Source organism: Oncorhynchus mykiss, chromosome 23 (genome assembly GCF_013265735.2).
Source record: "Oncorhynchus mykiss isolate Arlee chromosome 23, USDA_OmykA_1.1, whole genome shotgun sequence".
In the NCBI taxonomy this organism is placed as follows: Eukaryota; Metazoa; Chordata; class Actinopteri; order Salmoniformes; family Salmonidae; genus Oncorhynchus; species Oncorhynchus mykiss.
Genome location: NC_048587.1, coordinates 37,892,508 through 37,909,962, shown reverse-complemented (window position 1 = coordinate 37,909,962; position 17,455 = coordinate 37,892,508). Strand labels below are relative to the sequence as shown.

Here is a 17,455-nt window from a genome sequence, read left to right as displayed (position 1 = left end):
CGGCAGGTAGCCTAGGGGCGGCAGGTAGCCTAGGGGCAGCAGGTAGCCTAGTGGTTAGAGTGTTGGGCCAGTAGCCGAAAGGTTGCTTGATCAAAGTACTTTGTTTCTGGCTATTTTGAGCATGGAATCAAACCCACAAATGCTGATGTTCCAGATACTCAACTAGTCTAAAGGCCAGTTTTATTGCTTCTTTCATAAGAACAACAGTTTTCAGCTGTGCTAACATAATTGCAAAAGGGTTTTCTAATGATCAGTTAGCCTTTTAAAATGATATACTTGGATTAGCTAACACAACGTGCCATTGGAACACAGGAGTGAAGGTTGCTGATAATGGGCCTCTGTACGCCTATGTAGATATTCCATAAAAAAATCTGCCGTTTCCAGCTACAATAGTCATTTACAACATTAACAATGTCAACACTGTATTTCTGATCAATTTGATGTTATTTTAATGGACAAAAAATGTGATTTTCTTTTAAAAACAAGGATATTTCTAAATGACCCCTAACTTTTGAACAGTAGTGTATATATATATTTTTTAATCCCAGCCCCTGTCCCCGAAGGAGGCCTTTTGCCTTTTGGTTGGCCGTCATTGTAAATAAGAATTTGTTCTTAACTGACTTGACTAGTTGAAGAACGGTTAAATAAAAATATTTAATACAAATATTTAATAAATATCCTCTCAATGTAACTAACGGGTGTCATCGTCGGATGAGGAATAATCGGACCAAAGCGCAGCGTGGTAAGTGTTCATGCTATAACAAAATAACAAAGAGAATAAACGAAACCGAAACAGTCCTGTCAGGTGCAGAAAACACTAAACAGAAACTAACTACCCACAAAGCATAGGTGGGGAAAAGCTACTTAAGTATTGGTCCCAATGAGACAACGATAGTCAGCTGTCCCTGATTGAGAACCATACCCGGCCAAAACAAAGAAATACAAAACATAGAAAAAGGAACATAGAGTGCCCACCCAAATCACACCCTGACCAAACCAAAATAGAGACATAAAAAGCCCTCTAAGGTCAGGGCGTGACACTCAAGCTCTGTCAGGTTGTATGGGGAGCGTTGCTGCAGTTATTTTCAGGTCTCTCCAGAGATGTTTGATCGCGTTCAAGTCCGGGCTCTGGCTGGGACACTCAAAGACATTCAAAGACTTGTCCTGAAACCACTCCTGCATTGTCTTGGCTGTGTGCTTAGGGATGTCGTCCTGTTGGAAGGTGAACCTTTGCCCCAGTCTGAGGTCCTGAGCACTCAGGGTTTTCATCAAGGATCTCTGTACTTTGCTCCTTTCTATTTACCCTCGATCCCAACTCGTCTCCCAGTCACTGCCGCTGAAAAACATCCCCACAGCATGACGCTGCCACCACCATGCTTCACCGTAGGGATAGTGCCAGGTTTCCTCCAGACGTGATGCTTGGCATTCAGGCCTAAGAGTTGAATCAGTTGAATCAGACCAAAGAATCTGGTTTCTTGTGGTCTGAGATTCTTTAGGTGCCTTTGGGCAAACTCCAAGCAGGCTGTCATGTGCCATTTACTGAGGAGTAGCTTCCGTCTGGCCACTCTACCATAAAGGCCTGATTGGTGTAGTGCTGCAGAGATGTTTGTCCTTCTGGACGGTTCTCCCATCTCCTCAGATGAACTCTGGAGCACTGTCAGAGTAACCATCGGGTCTTGATCACCTCCCTGACCAAGGCCCTTCTCCCTCGATTGCTCAGTTTGGCCAGGCAGAATGATGGAATCCACTGTGTTCTTGGGGACCTTCAATGCTGCAGAACATTTTAGGTACCCTTCCTTGGTTTTTGCTCTGACATGTACTGTAAACTAGAAACATCTCAAGGATGATCAATGGAAACAAGATGCACCTGCGCTCAATTTCGAGTCTCATAGCAAAGGGTCCCGAATACTTATGTAAATGTAATAATTTGAGCTCAGGTTTTTTTTTATTCATTTGCATAAATTTCTAAAACAACTGTTTTCGCTTTGTCATTATGTGATTGCTGAGGATTTGTAAAAAACGTTTATCCATTTTAGAATAAGTCTGTAACGTAACAAAATTTGGAAAAAGTCAAGGGGCCTGAATACTTTTCCGAAGGCACTGTGTGTATTAATTTTCAATACATTTGCAAAATGTTCTGAAAACATATTTTCACTTTGTCATCGTGGGGTATTGTGTGTAGATAGGTGAGAGAGGAAAAACAAACAAATGAATACATTTTGAATTCAGACTGTAACACAACAAAATGTGGAATAAGTCAAAAGCATGAATACTTTCTGAAGGCACTGTATATATGGTTATGTAGAATACCCAGGACTTTTTAAAAATGTAACCTTTATTTAACTGGGCAAGTTAGTTAAGAACAAATTCTTATTTACAATGACGGCCTACACCGGCCAAACCTGGACAACGCTGGGCCAATTGTGCCCCGCCCTATGGGACTCCCAATCACAGCCGGATGTGATACAGCCTGGATTCGAACCAGGGTGTCTGTAGTGACTCCTCAAGCACTGAGATGCAGTGCCTTAGACTGGTGCACCACTCGGGAGACTTAACAACAATTCTTCTTACAAATGTCTTCTGCAATGACTCTGTCGTCCCCATTTTCTTTCACTGTATGTGACTATGGCACTACAATGCAAGTAAAGTATATTTTTTACCTTGCCTATGGGGCCCTTTTCACCCTTTTCTCCCTATAGAAAGTAAGTAAACCCAGAGTGAGTACAGATAACATGGGCTTCATGAATACTGTTCAAGATGAAGTAGAATCAATTGAACACAATGACATTTTATATATGAAAAACAAAGCAATAGTATAAGTACCTGTGCACCGTTGACTACTTGGATCCCTTGAATGCCTGTATCTCCCTGTAAGATACAATTGAAACAAAACAGATGATTAAAATGCAATTACACATTCTACTTATTTTCACAGACTGTCTGTCTGATCATGTGAAGCATGGCTGAAACACAACACAGCATGTCCTTGCTACCTTCTTTGACTCTAATTCATCTGATCTATAGGACAGTGTTTCTCGCACATTCATTAATTTCTACGAGTCATTGATGGCCCACAAATCTTTGCCATCTTCTTTTTTTCATCCAGGAACAGGATGTGTGTGTGTGTGTGTGTGTGTGTGTGTGTGTGTGTGTGTGTGTGTGTGTGTGTGTGTGTGTGTGTGTGTGTGTGTGTGTGTGTGTGTGTGTGCGTGTGTGTGTGCGTGTGCGTGTAGACAACGTGTCCCCAGAGTCCTTCCCCTCTGTCCTGATGGATGGCAAATGTCAAATAAACATGTACTTCAGAGCTACTGCAAAAACGACTTTGTTTTGTAGGGGACATCATGTTCCAACAACATGTCTCCCTTTAGACTCTGTATCAGTCTGATGTCTTCATAACAATTACAGGTATACAACGAATGACAAGAAAAAGAGATGCAAAGTGCCAAATGCCTAATTCACAGCAATTCTATTTAGTGTTCCTGGGAGAGTGTTTAATAACATTTTAATGAAGTATTACTAATGTTGTGTGTAAAACAAAAATCCATAACAAGATTCAGAAATAGGAGTTACTAAACAAATATATTAAGGCTTGTACAGAAACTGATTTACATGTCTTAATGCATTTAGCCTTTTGAGGGCTTTTAAAGCCAGCACCAAAGGCTCTTAAAATAGGTTATATTCTGATTTGAGAGCTGACACTGGAAAGAGAATAGAGAAGCCCATGGTTTTACTCACACACACTTTGTAGTCTGAAGCCACTATGAGCCACATAATGACGCAGCCAACATGGAGTGTGCTATGCACTGCAGTGCAGTGGGAGTTGTCTCTCATCAGACAGGATCAAACTTCAAAAACATGTTGAAAGTCCTATATTTGATCTACACATCCGGTGTTTTATATATACAGCTCTGCAGTCTGCATGACTGTACGTCGTTTTTTGCCGTACATTTTTTTTAACATGTTTAGAAATGCATGAACAGCTGCAGAGAGTCAAATACTTGATCTAACTACTTCCGGGGTTCTAAGGAATCTGCATTGTTCTCACTCTACATCAGAGAATGTGGTTTCACGTTGTGAGAGAATTGACATGTTTCATAATGCATAAACAGACACATTGAAACCCATCTAGTAAACACCTGTAACAGACCCTGTCCAGACCACATGGTGCAAAGCAAGCTTTGAGTTTGTTATCAGCAGGCACATAAACAGGTAGAACAGGCCCCCATGGGAGTTTAGTACCTACGTTACCTCAGGTTCAGATGAATAGGATTTTCTGTGAAACAAGAGCCATGGCTCTGCCGTGAAAGCCAGTTTGTCACCACTAGTGAACATGCCTTAAGAGCAGAGCAGCCATTTGACAATTAAGGAGAAGAAGAGAGCCAGTCGGGCGGGGAGAACTAAGTGAATCATCCACTAGTTTTTTGTTGTTCCACCCTGGACATGGGGATTGATGTGGGGTGGTTGCCAGGTTAATGGGGGGTAGTGAGCTACAGAAGCTCTGTTTGTGGTGACAAATGTAAAGACAGGACAGGTAATACGTTTTGTCTGTGCACATCTCTGGATATTGATTTAGAGTAGGTCTAGTGTTTTGTCTAGTGTTGTAACTTAGTCGTGAAATGTTGGTACTGTACTGAATACAGTAGCATGATCAAATCAGTTAATTGCAAAGCTGTGCTTTTATGTAACATTCTGAAGAACGTCATCTAAACTCACTAACACTTACAGTACAGTATATAGGTATTGGTCACCAGTTTTACCTTAGCGTTGAGAACACATAGATTTGCGATGATAATGTTATGTGATCTTGGTGTAGACTAATGAATGTCTTGAAACTTGACTTGATAATTTGGGTGCTATCACACTTCATTATAGAACTCCCTACATGTTGCTCTTCTAGCCGTACAGTAGGTGAATAACGTTGATTACCTTGGGGCCTGGCTGTCCAGCTACTCCCACATGTCCCTGTTGGAGAAATGACCTGTTTTAGTGGTTTGGAGAGATTAACTTGTATTTCAAATAGTTTACAAAGAGTCACCCGGAACACTCACGACAGGTCCCGGGGGTCCAATAAATCCGGGTCTTCCTGGCTTTGCTGCTGATCCCTTATAACCTCTGGGGCCCTGGAGAGAGAAGCATTTCTTACATTTAGCAGAGGGATCACTTACTTTTCACAGTAAAAAATGATCCTGTACAGTAGGATGGCAAATGACTGGACACAGACATCTGTTGAGAAGGATACATTTAATAGTGCTGCTCCTCAATACTCCTCCTTGAATGCAATGGGTTCTTAATTAAAGTGAGACGTGTGAAGATTTGTATTTGTATTTATTATGGATCCCCATTAGCTTCTGCCAATGGGGTCCAGCAAAATTAAGGCAGTTACACAATTTGAAAAACATTACAATACATTCACAACATATTTCACAACACATTAAGTGTGTGCCCTCAGGCCACTACTCTACTACCACATATCTACAACACAAAACCCATATGTACGTGTGTGTATAGTGCATATGTTATCCTGTGTGTATGCATGTGTCTGTGCCTGTGTTTGTGTCTCGTCACAGTCCCTACTGTTGCATAAGGTGTATTTTTATCCGTTATTTTTATCTGATTCTACTGCTTGCATCAGTTACCTGATGTGGAATAGAGTTTGGCTGGGGTAAGCTGTATTTTTAAATATTAATTTGTGCTTAACTGACTTGCCTAGTTAAATAAAATAAATAAAGAACACCCTCTGTGTTCTGTTAGACAGGTAACTCTTTATCCACAATATAGCAGGAGGTATAAAGGCATAACACATACGTTTTTCCACCAGCAGACTGTGATTGATAACGTCAAAAGCCAAACCCCACAATCTTTTTATCATCAATTTCTCTCAGCCAATAATCAGTCATTTATGTAACTGCTGTGCTTGTTGAATGTCCTTCCCTATAAGCGTGCTGAAAGCCAATTTGTTTACTCTAAAATAGCATTCTATCTGGTCAAACATTGTTTTTTCCAAAAGTTTACTAAGGGTTGGTAACAGGCTGATTGGTCAGCTATTTGAGCCAGTAAAGGGGGCTTAGATAGTGGATTTACTTTTGCTTCCCTCCAGGTCTGAGGGCACACACCTTCTAGTAGGCTTGAATTGAAGATATGGAAAATAAGAGTGGCAATATCGTCTGCTATTATCCTCAGTAATTTCCCATCCAAGTTGTCAGACCCTGGTAGTTTGTCTTTGTTGATAGACAACAATGATTTTTTCACCTCTTCCACTTTACGGAATTCAAAATTACAATGCTTGTCTTTCATAATTTGGTCAGATACACTTGGATGTGCAGTGTCAGCGTTTGTTGGTGGCATGTCATGCCTAAGTTTGCTGATCTTGTAGTTGGCAATATCAGTGGGTTTTGTGATGAATGAGCCATCTGATTCAATGAATGATGGAGCTGAGTTTGCCTTTTTAGCCAGAATTTCATTTAAGGTGCTCCAAAGCTTTTGACTGTCATTCTTTATATAATTTATCTTTGTTTCATAGTGTAGTTTCTTCTTATTTTTATTCAGTTTAGTCACATGATTTCTCAATTTGCAGTAGGTTTGCCAATCGGTTGTGCTACCAAACTTATTTGCCATCCCTTTTGCCAATCCCTCTCAACCATACAATTTTTTAATTCTTCCTCAATCCACAGGGATTTATAACCATTTTTACTGTCATTTTCTTAATGGGTGCATGCTTATTAGTAACTGGAATAAGCAATTCCATAAATGTGTCAGGTGAAACATGCTCCTCATTACACACCACAGTCCAGGAAATATTCTTTAAATCATCAACATAAGAATCACTACAAAACTTCTTGTATGACCTCTTATACACTATTTTAGGCCCAGCCTTTGGAACTGTGGTGTGACAGATGTGAAAGACGACTGTACTTACAGTTTGGCCTTGAGGCCCCATCTCCCCTGCCGGCCCCAGCATTCCTTTCTCCCCCTATTTAGGGTAAAACCACACACCTTAATTAACATATATGAATCTAATAAATACAATTTTTGTTTTATTGGCTAATTCTGTTACCATTATTCCGAATTGTCCGTTTCTACCCTCCGGGCCCTGTGGTCCTTGATAAATCTTGAGAACGGATAGATAATAGAACAGATCAGATACAGACAATAGATATGGTGCACATTCCCCGGCTCATCATGTCTCATGAGGGGTATTCGACATGTTGCTGATGTCCTAAAAATACATGGTACGTATTTCTGTAAAGCATTCCTGCAAACAGCATCATGGATGATGAAAGACTGTGAACCTACCTCTACTCCTATGTCACCATCTCTCCCAGGCAAACCAGCAGGGTCTCCAATAATGCCCTGTAGAGATATGTTGTTATTGGTGTTACTAAAGGTTTTCCAAAGCTTGCTCATCTCTGAGATTAAACGTACATTTTAGTCGGAATAACTCACCTTTTGTCCAATGGTGCCATATCTTCCTTCTGCTCCTTGGGCACCCTGGTGTTGACAAACAAGTTGAATAATGAGATATGTGCAATCACAGCAGCAAGATGTGTGACCTGTTGCCACAAGAAAAGGGCAACAAGTGAAGAACAAACACCATTGTAAATACAACCCATATTTATGCTAATTTATTTTCCCTTGTGTACATTAACCATTTGTACATCGTTACAACACTGTATATATATGTAATATGACATTTGTAATGTCTTTATTGTTTTGAAACTTCTGTATGTGTAATGTTTACTGTTAATTGTTATTGTTTATTTCACTTTTGCATATTATCTACCTCACTTGCTTTGGCAATGTTAACACATGTTTCCCATGCCAATAAAGCCCCTTGAATTGAAGTGAATATATGTCATTTTATTTGATTTAGCAATATGTCAATTTCTAGTTCTACTGCATATGCTTGTAAATATATACTATTGTGGTTGGTGAATAATATAAAGCGAAGGAACGGTTTGCATGTTTAGAAATGAGAGACGTGATGATGTGACATACATACAGGTTTGCCCTTTTCCCCAGTAGCTCCGGTCTCTCCAGGATCACCTAAAACACCCTGCCAAGACATAGAACGTCAACGTCAAGACAAACCACATGATGAAAAACAAAAAAAAATGTACCAATGTAAAACCTCTGTGGCTTCATTTATTCTGTTTATTTATTCTGTTTCACTGAAATGAGACAAACTTTACTTTCAATTGAAATAAAATGTTATTTGTCACATGCGCGGAACTCCAACGGGAGTAGACTTTACCAACCTTACGAGCCCTTCCCAGTTAAGGGAAAATAAAAGGTAACATAAGTGTAATGAAATACCCAATAAAAAAGCTATATACAGGGAGGACCAGCACCAGATGCAAGGGTACAAGGTATTTGAGATAGATATGTACAGTGCATTCTGGAAAGTATTCAGACCCTTTCCCTTTCCCACATTTTGTTAAGTTACAGACAAAATCTAAAATGTCGTAAATAACACATGTCCTCATCAACATACACACAATACCCCATAATGACAAAGCAAAAACAGGTTTGTCAAAATTTTGCATGTTTATAAAAAATAAAAAAACATAAATACCTCATTTACATAACTATTCAGGCCCTTTGCTATGATACTCAAAATTGAGCTCTGGTGAATCCTGTTTCCATTGATCATCCTTGAAATGTTTCTACAACTTCATTGGACTCCAGATGTGGTAAATTAAATTGATTGGAAAGGCACAGGACAACAACCCTAAGCACACAGCCAAGACAACGCAGGTGTGGCTTCGGGGACAAGTTTCTGAATGTCCTTGAGTGGCCCAGCCAGAGCCCTGACTTGAACCCAATCGGACATCTATGGAGAGACCTGAAAATAACTGTTCCCCATCCAACCTGACAGAGCTTGAGAGGATCTGCAGGGAAGAATGAGAGAAACTCCCCAAATACCGGTGTGCCAAGCTTGTAGCGTCATACCCAAGAAGACTTGAGCCTGTAATCACTGCCAAAGGTGCTTCAACAAAGTACTGAGTAAAGGGTCTGAATACTTGAAGAAATGTCTAAAAACCTGTTTTTGCATTGTCATTAAGGGGTATTGTATGTAGATTGATGAGAAAGAAAAAACGATTTCATACATTTGACAATAAGGCTGTAACGCAACAAAATGTGGAAAAAGTCAAGGGGTCTAAATACTTCTGAATGTACTGTATGTACATACTGTACATTTACACAATTTGCTCCTGTTTGTTGTGAATGGATATGTTTTAATGTCACTAAGGACTTCTTCATCTACAGTGGAATTTGATGGACAGTATGGAGATACTGTAAACATCCTCACTGCCTTGTTAGCTGACCTACAGATAGTCCTCCCACTAGGAAATCACTAGGGCTAAAAGTGCTACCATTACTAACTCAATTTGTTGAGTCAAGACTATTCCCAAACCTGGCCAGAGGTACTAATGTTGTTTGTGCTGATTTTTTGTTTGTTGCCTGCTCTACAGACAAATATATCGGTGAATTGTAAAGGCCCCTACTTTTGTGTAGAAAAATATTTGTAATCATTATTATTATTATTAAAAATAAAACAAATTAAAAAGTATTATTATCTGATTTTTCAGGGGGTGCTGCAGCACCCCTACTTCCCGCGGCTATGATTATCATAACAAGTGGGGATGACTGTGTGGCCCCTCAACATACCTGCGCTCCCTGTGCCCCAACCGGTCCTTCAACACTGGAGGGCCCTTCTTCTCCCTACAAACAAGAATAGAAGCATACAATGTTATTGAAAATGAAATCATTCATAGGAGAGAACATGGGGAAATAAGACTAAATGATTAAATGATATCCACTTTCACTCCTGTATATCCTGGAATTCCTTCATATCCAAGTGGACCTGGATCTCCCTTCAAGAAGACAGACAAGTTAGTCAATGATGATAAAAACAAAGACAATACTGCAATACTGTATGTATCTCCCATCTTTAGAAAAACGTACAGTTCCTCCTTGTTCTCCGGTCTCACCCAGCTCTCCAGGTGACCCCTGAGTTCCCTGTAATCATCAAAACACCCATATGAGACCCTCTTAATATTCTATTACATAGTACAAGCACGACACTCAGGAAAACAACACTCATTAAAAGTAGCAACTTTGTTACGTTTCAAAATGACTACATACGCTCAGAGCCATAATTATTATAAACTGTATATATGACTCTGTAATCTGCATATCCTGAGTTGGCAGACCAAATGGAAGCCTAGGGGATTTGAAGAGACCACATGCTTCATGACGAACCACAACACAATCTACCTTGAAGCCCCTGACGCCTTGTAATCCCTTCAGACCTTTGGGACCTCTGTCGCCCTGAAACACAGCAGCTCGTTAGCAGTAATCTGTACTGTGACACCACTAACCAGCTAAAGAGATTATGGAAATGTGTTTGATGCTGGATTCACATCAAGGCCATGAAGTCCTCTCATCCCCTTGTTTCCTTTGATTCCTTCAATGCCCTGAGGGAGACAGGTTGTTGTTATACACATTTTATAAATGTGTTTAAACATTGAAACAATGTCTTACCTTGGCGCCTGGCTCCCCAACATGGCCATAGTCACCTGTCTGTCCCATACCTCCCTGCAGCAGAAAAATAAAAAATAAAATTAGAAACAAAGCAGACTAGAGGAAGAAAGGCAGTGTGAGCTGTATAGCAAGCAGGTGGAAAACCAGATTATGCTAGACACACCACATGACCAACAGTATGTGGACACCTGCTTGTCGAACATCTCATTCCAAAATTATAGGCATTAATATGGAGTTGGTCTACCCTTTGTTGCTATAAAAGCCTCCACTATATGTTGTAACATGGCTGCGGGGACTTGTTTCCATTCAGCCACAAGTGCATTAGTGATGTTGGGCACTGATGTTGAGAGATTAGGCCTGGCTCACAGTTGGCGTTCCAATTCATCCCAAAGCTGTTTGTTGGGGTTGAGGTCAGGGCTCTGTGCAGGCCAGTCAAGTTCTTCCTCACCGATCTCACCGATCTCATCGAAAAACAGCCACAGACGCGACCGGGAGGTCCGTGGGGCGACGCACAATTGGCCTAGCGTCGCCCGGGTTAGGGAGGGCTTGGTCGGTAGGGGTGTCCTTGTCTCAACGCGCACCAGCGACTCCTGTGGCGGGCTGGGCGCAGTGTGTGCTAACCAAGGTGGCCAGGTGCACTGTGTTTCCTCCGGCGCATTGGTGCGGCTGGCTTCCGGGTTGGATGCGTGCTGTGTTAAGAAGCAGTACGGCTTGGTTGGGTTGTGTATCGGAGGACGCATGACTTTCAACCTTCGTCTCTCCCGAGCCCGTACGGGAGTTGTAGCGATGAGACAAGATAGTAGCTACTACAACAATTGGATACCACGAAATTGGGGAGAAAAAGGGGTAAAATAAAAAATAAAATAAAAAGTTTTTTTTTAAAACAGCCACAGACCATTATTCCTCCTCCACCAAACTTTATAGTTGGCACTATTCATTGAGGCAGGTAGCATTCTCCTGACATCCACAAAACCCAGATTGATGAAGCGTGATTCATCACTCCAGAGAACGAGTTACCACTGTTCCAGAGTCCAATGGCGGCGATCATTACACCACTCTAGCTGACGTTTGGCATTGCGCATGGTGATCTTTGGCTTATGTGCGGCTGCTCGACCATGGAAACCCATTTCATGAAGCTCCCAACGAACAGTTCTTGTGCTGACTTTGCTGCCAGAGGCAGTTTGGAACTCGGTAGTGAGTGTTTCAACCGAGGACAGACAATTTTTCAGCACTCTGCGGTCCCAATCTGTGAGTTTGTGTGGCCTACAGTACTACTTCACTGCTGAGCCGTTGTTGCTCCTAGACGTTTCAACTTCACAATAACGGCACTTACAGTTGTCCGAGGCAGCACTAGCAGAAATTTTACGAACTGACTTATTGGAATGGTGCCATTCAATGACAGTGCCACATTGAAATTCACAGAGCTCTTCAGTAAGGCCATTCTACTCCCAATGTTTGTCTATGGAGATTGCATGGCTGTATGCTTGATGTTATACACCTGTCAGCAACGAGTGTGGCGGAAATTGCTCATCCACTAATTTGAAGGGATGTCCACATACTTTCGTATATATAGTGTATGTACAGTTGAAGTCGGAATTTTACATACACTTAGGTTTCCATACACTTAGGTTGGAGTCATTAAAACTCGTTTTTTAACCACTCCACAAATGTCTTGTTAAAAATCTATAGTTTTGTCAAGTCGGTTAGGACGTCTACTTTGTGCATGACACAAGTACATTTTCCAACAATTGTTTACAGACAGATTATTTCACTTATAATTCACTGTATCACAATTCCAGTGGGTTAGACGTTTTCATACACTAAGTTGACTGTGCCTTTAAACAGCTTGGAAAATTCAAGAAAATGATGTCATGGCTTTAGAAGTTTCTGATTGGCTAATTGACATCATTTGAGTCAATTGGAGGTGTACCTGTGGATGTATTTCAAGGCTTACCTTCAAACTCAGTGCCTCTTTGCTTGACATCATGGGACAATCAAAAGAAATCAGCCAAGCAATTTCCAAACGTCTTAAAGTACCACGTTCATCTGTACAAACAATAGTACGCAAGTATAAACACCATGGGACCACGCAGCCGTCATACCGCTCAGAAAGGAGACACCTTCTGTCTCCTAGAGATGTACATACTTTGATGCGAAAAGTGCAAATCAATGCCAGAACAACAGCAAAGGACCTTGTGAAGATGCTGGAGGAAACAGGTACAAAAGTATTTATATCCACAGTAAAACGAGTCCTATATCGACATAACTTGAAAGGCCGCTCAGCAAGGAAGAAGCCACTGCTCCAAAACCGCCATAAAAAAGCCAGACAACGGTTTGCAACTGCACATGGGGACAAAGATAGTGCTTTTTGGAGAAATGTCCTCTGGTCTGATGAAACAAAAATAGAACTGTTTGGCCATAATGACCATTGTTATGTTTGGAGGAAAAAGGGGGAGGCTTGCAAGCAGAAGAACACCATCCCAACCGTGAAGCACAGGGTGGCAGCATCATGTTGTGGGGGTGCTTTGCTGCAGGAGTGACTGGTGCACTTCACAAAATAGATGGCTACATGAGGGAGGAAAATTATGTGGATATATTGAAGCAACATCTCAAGACATCAGTCAGGAAGTTAAAGCTTGGTCGCAAATGGGTCTTCCAAATGGACAAAGTCCCAAAATGGCTGAAGGACAACAAAGTCAAGGTATTGGAGTGGCCATCACAAAGCCCTGACCTCAATCCTATAGAAAATTTGTGGGCAGAACTGAAAAAGTGTGTGCAAGCAAGGAGGCCTACAAACCTGACTCAGTTACACCAGCTCTGTCTGGAGGAATGGGCCAAAATTCACCCAACCTGTTGTGGGAAGCTTGTGGAAGGCTACCTGAAACATTTGACAATTTAGGCTACCAGAAAAAGTTAAACAATTTAAAAGCAATGCTACCAAATACTAATTGAGTGTGTGTACACTTCTGACTCACTGGGAATGTGATGAAAGAAATAAAAGCATAAATAAATAATTCTCTCTACTGTTATTCTGACATTTCACATTCTTAAAATAAAGTGGTGATCCTAACTGACCTAAGACAGGGGATTTTTACTGGGATTAAATGTCAGGAATTGTGAAAAACTGAGTTTAAATGTATTTGGCTAAGGTGTATGTAAACTTCCGACTTCAACTGTAATTCTAGTGAAATGTGCACTTGCGTCAATCAGAACACACAAGCTCACCTCGTGGACCTTCCTATTTTTCTGTTTTGCACAGAGTTCATGCAGAACCCAGCTTAGGCATGCAAAATCATATGACTGAATTTACAGTAATTAGATGTGAAATAATAAATGATGTCATGACTGAACTCCTGTAGAGCAGTGTTTCACAGCCGTCCATGGTGACTGTTATACAGTAGTCTTGGCCAGTGGAATGTGGCTCTGACTGATTGTATAAGACAGACCAGACATTGGCGGAACACATTGGAGTTTCCCAACCTGACAAGTGTGTGGGCATGACAGTAAGTTATTTGCATTTCATTGTGGCCTTTGAATGGAATATACAATATCAATCCAAATACTTGAAGTTATCATAATAACCATAACATTTCCTTGGAGGAGTTAGATGTTTACAGAAGGATGAAATCTGAACATGGGCTATTAGGGGTTTCTAGTAGTACATGATGACTATAATGATGTGTTAAATATTTCCTTTAGACCGAAGATCTAAGTAGTGCGAGACATGCTGACCCCTGAAACATGGAGTTAGTGTTAACACAGTGTAGACCACAATTTATGACCCGAGGAAAGATGTGTCATAGCTAAGGGAAAATTGAACAACTTATTCTGTAAGTGTTTCCACACAGATGCTTATATCCTCACTCATATAAGACACTGTTTTGGCCTTTGAATTGGGGTTATTCTACTTGGTCAACCAACACCTTTGATCAAGACCAACAGTCCTCTATTCCATGGCACCAGTTTAGTAACCATCTCACTTCAGACCACGCCATGCACAGTCAGCTGCTAAGAGGCTGACCTTGGAGACGCTAAACGCTTTATCCAGAAGCATGACCGTGAACTTTACAACTTTACTAATGGAAGGACCACCCACCCACCGGGGTGGTCAGTTCATATATTGGAGCCAGGGAATGCCCTCCTTAGACGTCAGCGGGGGAGGCTGTAAACATGGTCGTGCTCTGTGACTTACATATTGGCAGGGGGTGAGGGTTCCACTGAGTCACAGAAGACAGATGTTGGCCCCCAACTGAGCTCCAGAAACGGTATGTCCCCCTCATCCCCCTGTCTTTGAGTGAGTACCCAGCATAGTCGTGTCTGTGTGTGTCTGTGTGTGTCTGTGTGTGTCTGTGTGTGTCTGTGTGCGTGCGTGCGTGTGTGTTTGTGTGTGTGATGTGCGGAATATATGGGCCATTTTTGCCCAGAGTCTCTCCAGACTAAAGGGCATGTTAAATGCCAAGCCAACAACTCGTCCTCTGTCTTTGAAGACCCACTACCAGCCTTGCACACTATTGGGCACATGTTCTCGGTTCTCTGGGTTGTGTTTAAAAGACATTATGCATTTTAACTCCAGCATACCACTGAGTACTGGAGCTACATCAAAGAGGTAAATTAGTCATAACTCAGTATGTGAAATGGAAATAATCATGTCTACTGCCTGAAGCCTACAAGCAGGGTTATGTTTGCATAGTCAAATATGTAATTGAATCCTGATGCAATGAGTATGCCATGTCCTTTCATTAAACTGCTTAATAAACATTTTGTCCCCTGCTCAGCGCTGGATGGCTCTCTATTGTACTTTAAGAGGTGTTCTGTTCTCAACTCTCTCCAGTCCTCTGACAATGACAAAGCATTCTTCCTGAGTGCTAAGTAAATGAAGGGCAGTAGTATGATGTTGATGACTACGATGACTACAATGAAAACAATTATGAAGCAATGATTAATACGTATAAAACATAGCAACCTACCATAGCAAAGAAAACGACATTCATTATTAGGCATTTGCAATAATGTTATGCAACTGTCTGCTTTCGCTGTGTGTGGAATTCAACACATTCAGATTCAATCTATTAAGTGTTCTGTTAAGCATCCCCTGATGTTAAAGTGAAACCAGACAGTCTACGATCCTTTGCCATGTTGAGCTAAACCATTTCCCTTCCAATGCAGATAAGCCTGCTATTGAAACATCATATCGTTTCTCTGTTATGCTTCCATTGCCCTTTTCCACAACTTCACTGCTGTCGAGCAAGCAGTGGTTCTTCTATTTAACTCCCTGTAGAAACCTCCTCCGTCAATATGGGGCCTACAGCCCAACATCTAATGTCTGCATACTGTAAAATCTACAAAGACCAACAGAGAGCATACATTCTGAGTGACAATTAACACTCATTATTCTAAGTTGTTGACCCTCGCCCATACAGCTCAACTCAACACCGTAGTGAGAACTAGAATGAGAAAATGTCCTTACCCAGTAGCCTAGTCTTCCTGGCTCTCCTGTGTTGCCTGGGAGACCTCTGTGACCCTGCAGATGGAGAAATACAGTGGTAGCAGTTACCATTAGCCTGGACCATGAGCAAGCCAAGTTGGTCTCATCCTGTATGTGCTGTAATCAACTCTTTTATCATTGCCAATGAACGAACACAGAGACTGGCCCGTCAGGCTAATGGCTCTCAGCTCATTATTCAAAGCAGTGGTGCTGTAATGAGCCTAGTAGTCACCTTTGGTCCTGGGGGGCCCCTGGTTGCCAGGCTGTCCGGGCATACACGTACAGGTGGCCCTTCCAGCTGTCAGTCCAATTTCAGCATACCCTCCACACTGAATAGAATAGAACTTGTTAGTCCATCTGTAGGGACAGAACTAGTTCTTATGATTGGTTCCCTACTCCCTAGAGACACCACACAAACACACAGCACACATTTGGGAGGAGCACGTAGTCACTTCTATGGGAGAATGAGAGTACAGGCTAGATTAAAAGACATACTGTACTGTACGTATCTCTCAGTGAGGAACATGATCCCACTGACAGTCTCTTCCAACGCACCACACTGGAGAGCTCACAGCAGTCCTCTGAGTAGGCCTTCTCTGGATCACAGGACACATTCATCTGCTGGAGGTCTACCTACAGTACCAGGGCACGGGATATTATGGTCAGTGTGCTTTCTTATGAACACTGAATTGACTGTGCTGCCTTCATCAATGTTGACTACAATTGCAAAATACTGTAGGCAACCCAGCATGATTTGGTCTGAACAGCACAGAACTTACTGAGGCGGAGCGGTCTCCCACAGCCCTCTTTACAATGGAGGTGTAACCTTGGTGGATGATGGGTCTGGGATTGTCGATGGGCTCCATGCTCACCTCATCGCAATCCACCAGCTACTTGACCTTATCGCCCTTGACCTGCAGCGCCGGCTTGTGCCACTCGCCATTGAACAGCTTTTCCACCTGGTGGAATGTGCGCAGCATCTGGGTGCCACTGGGGCTGGTGTAGAAGAAGTCCAGAGATCGCCCTGGAAACGGAGGCCCACCTGTTCACGTCCATCAGTGTCGCTGACCTGCCACAGGTTCCAGGACCTCTTGGCGGCGTCCTTCGTCACCTTAAATGTGGCAATGATGGAGTAGTCGGAGGGCAGGCCGTTGGGGTACACATCACTGTTGCACGACAATCATGGTGCATTAGGAGACACTGAACATAGTTGAAAACATACTATTTTCATGTAGAACAAGCACTTGCATTTGTAGTGCAATTGTATTTAGAATAAAATGATCAAATACTTTTGAAACAACACAATCAGTGTTGCACGGGCTTAACATTTGAAAGCTTTCCCCGCCGCTTTTAAACCTCTGCTTTTGGTTTCAAAACCACCCTAGTTGGAAACTCTGAAACTGAAACTTAATCTACCATTAATGT

General features: G+C 41.8%; 1 protein-coding gene across 1 annotated transcript; it reads right to left on the bottom strand.

The window, feature by feature from the left end:
- Positions 1 to 2,537: 2,537 nt before the first annotated feature.
- LOC110503113 (EMI domain-containing protein 1) lies at positions 2,538 to 7,612 on the bottom strand. Its single transcript, XM_021581454.2, has 8 exons — positions 7,444 to 7,612; positions 7,294 to 7,350; positions 7,055 to 7,108; positions 6,917 to 6,970; positions 5,049 to 5,120; positions 4,927 to 4,962; positions 2,824 to 2,868; positions 2,538 to 2,693 (listed from the first exon to the last, which is right to left on the bottom strand). The coding sequence occupies exons 3-8, from the start codon at positions 7,055 to 7,057 to the stop codon at positions 2,568 to 2,570; spliced, it is 336 nt and encodes a 111-aa protein (XP_021437129.2). The 5' UTR covers positions 7,058 to 7,108; positions 7,294 to 7,350; positions 7,444 to 7,612; the 3' UTR covers positions 2,538 to 2,567.
- Between the last annotated feature and the right edge of the window lie 9,843 nt (positions 7,613 to 17,455).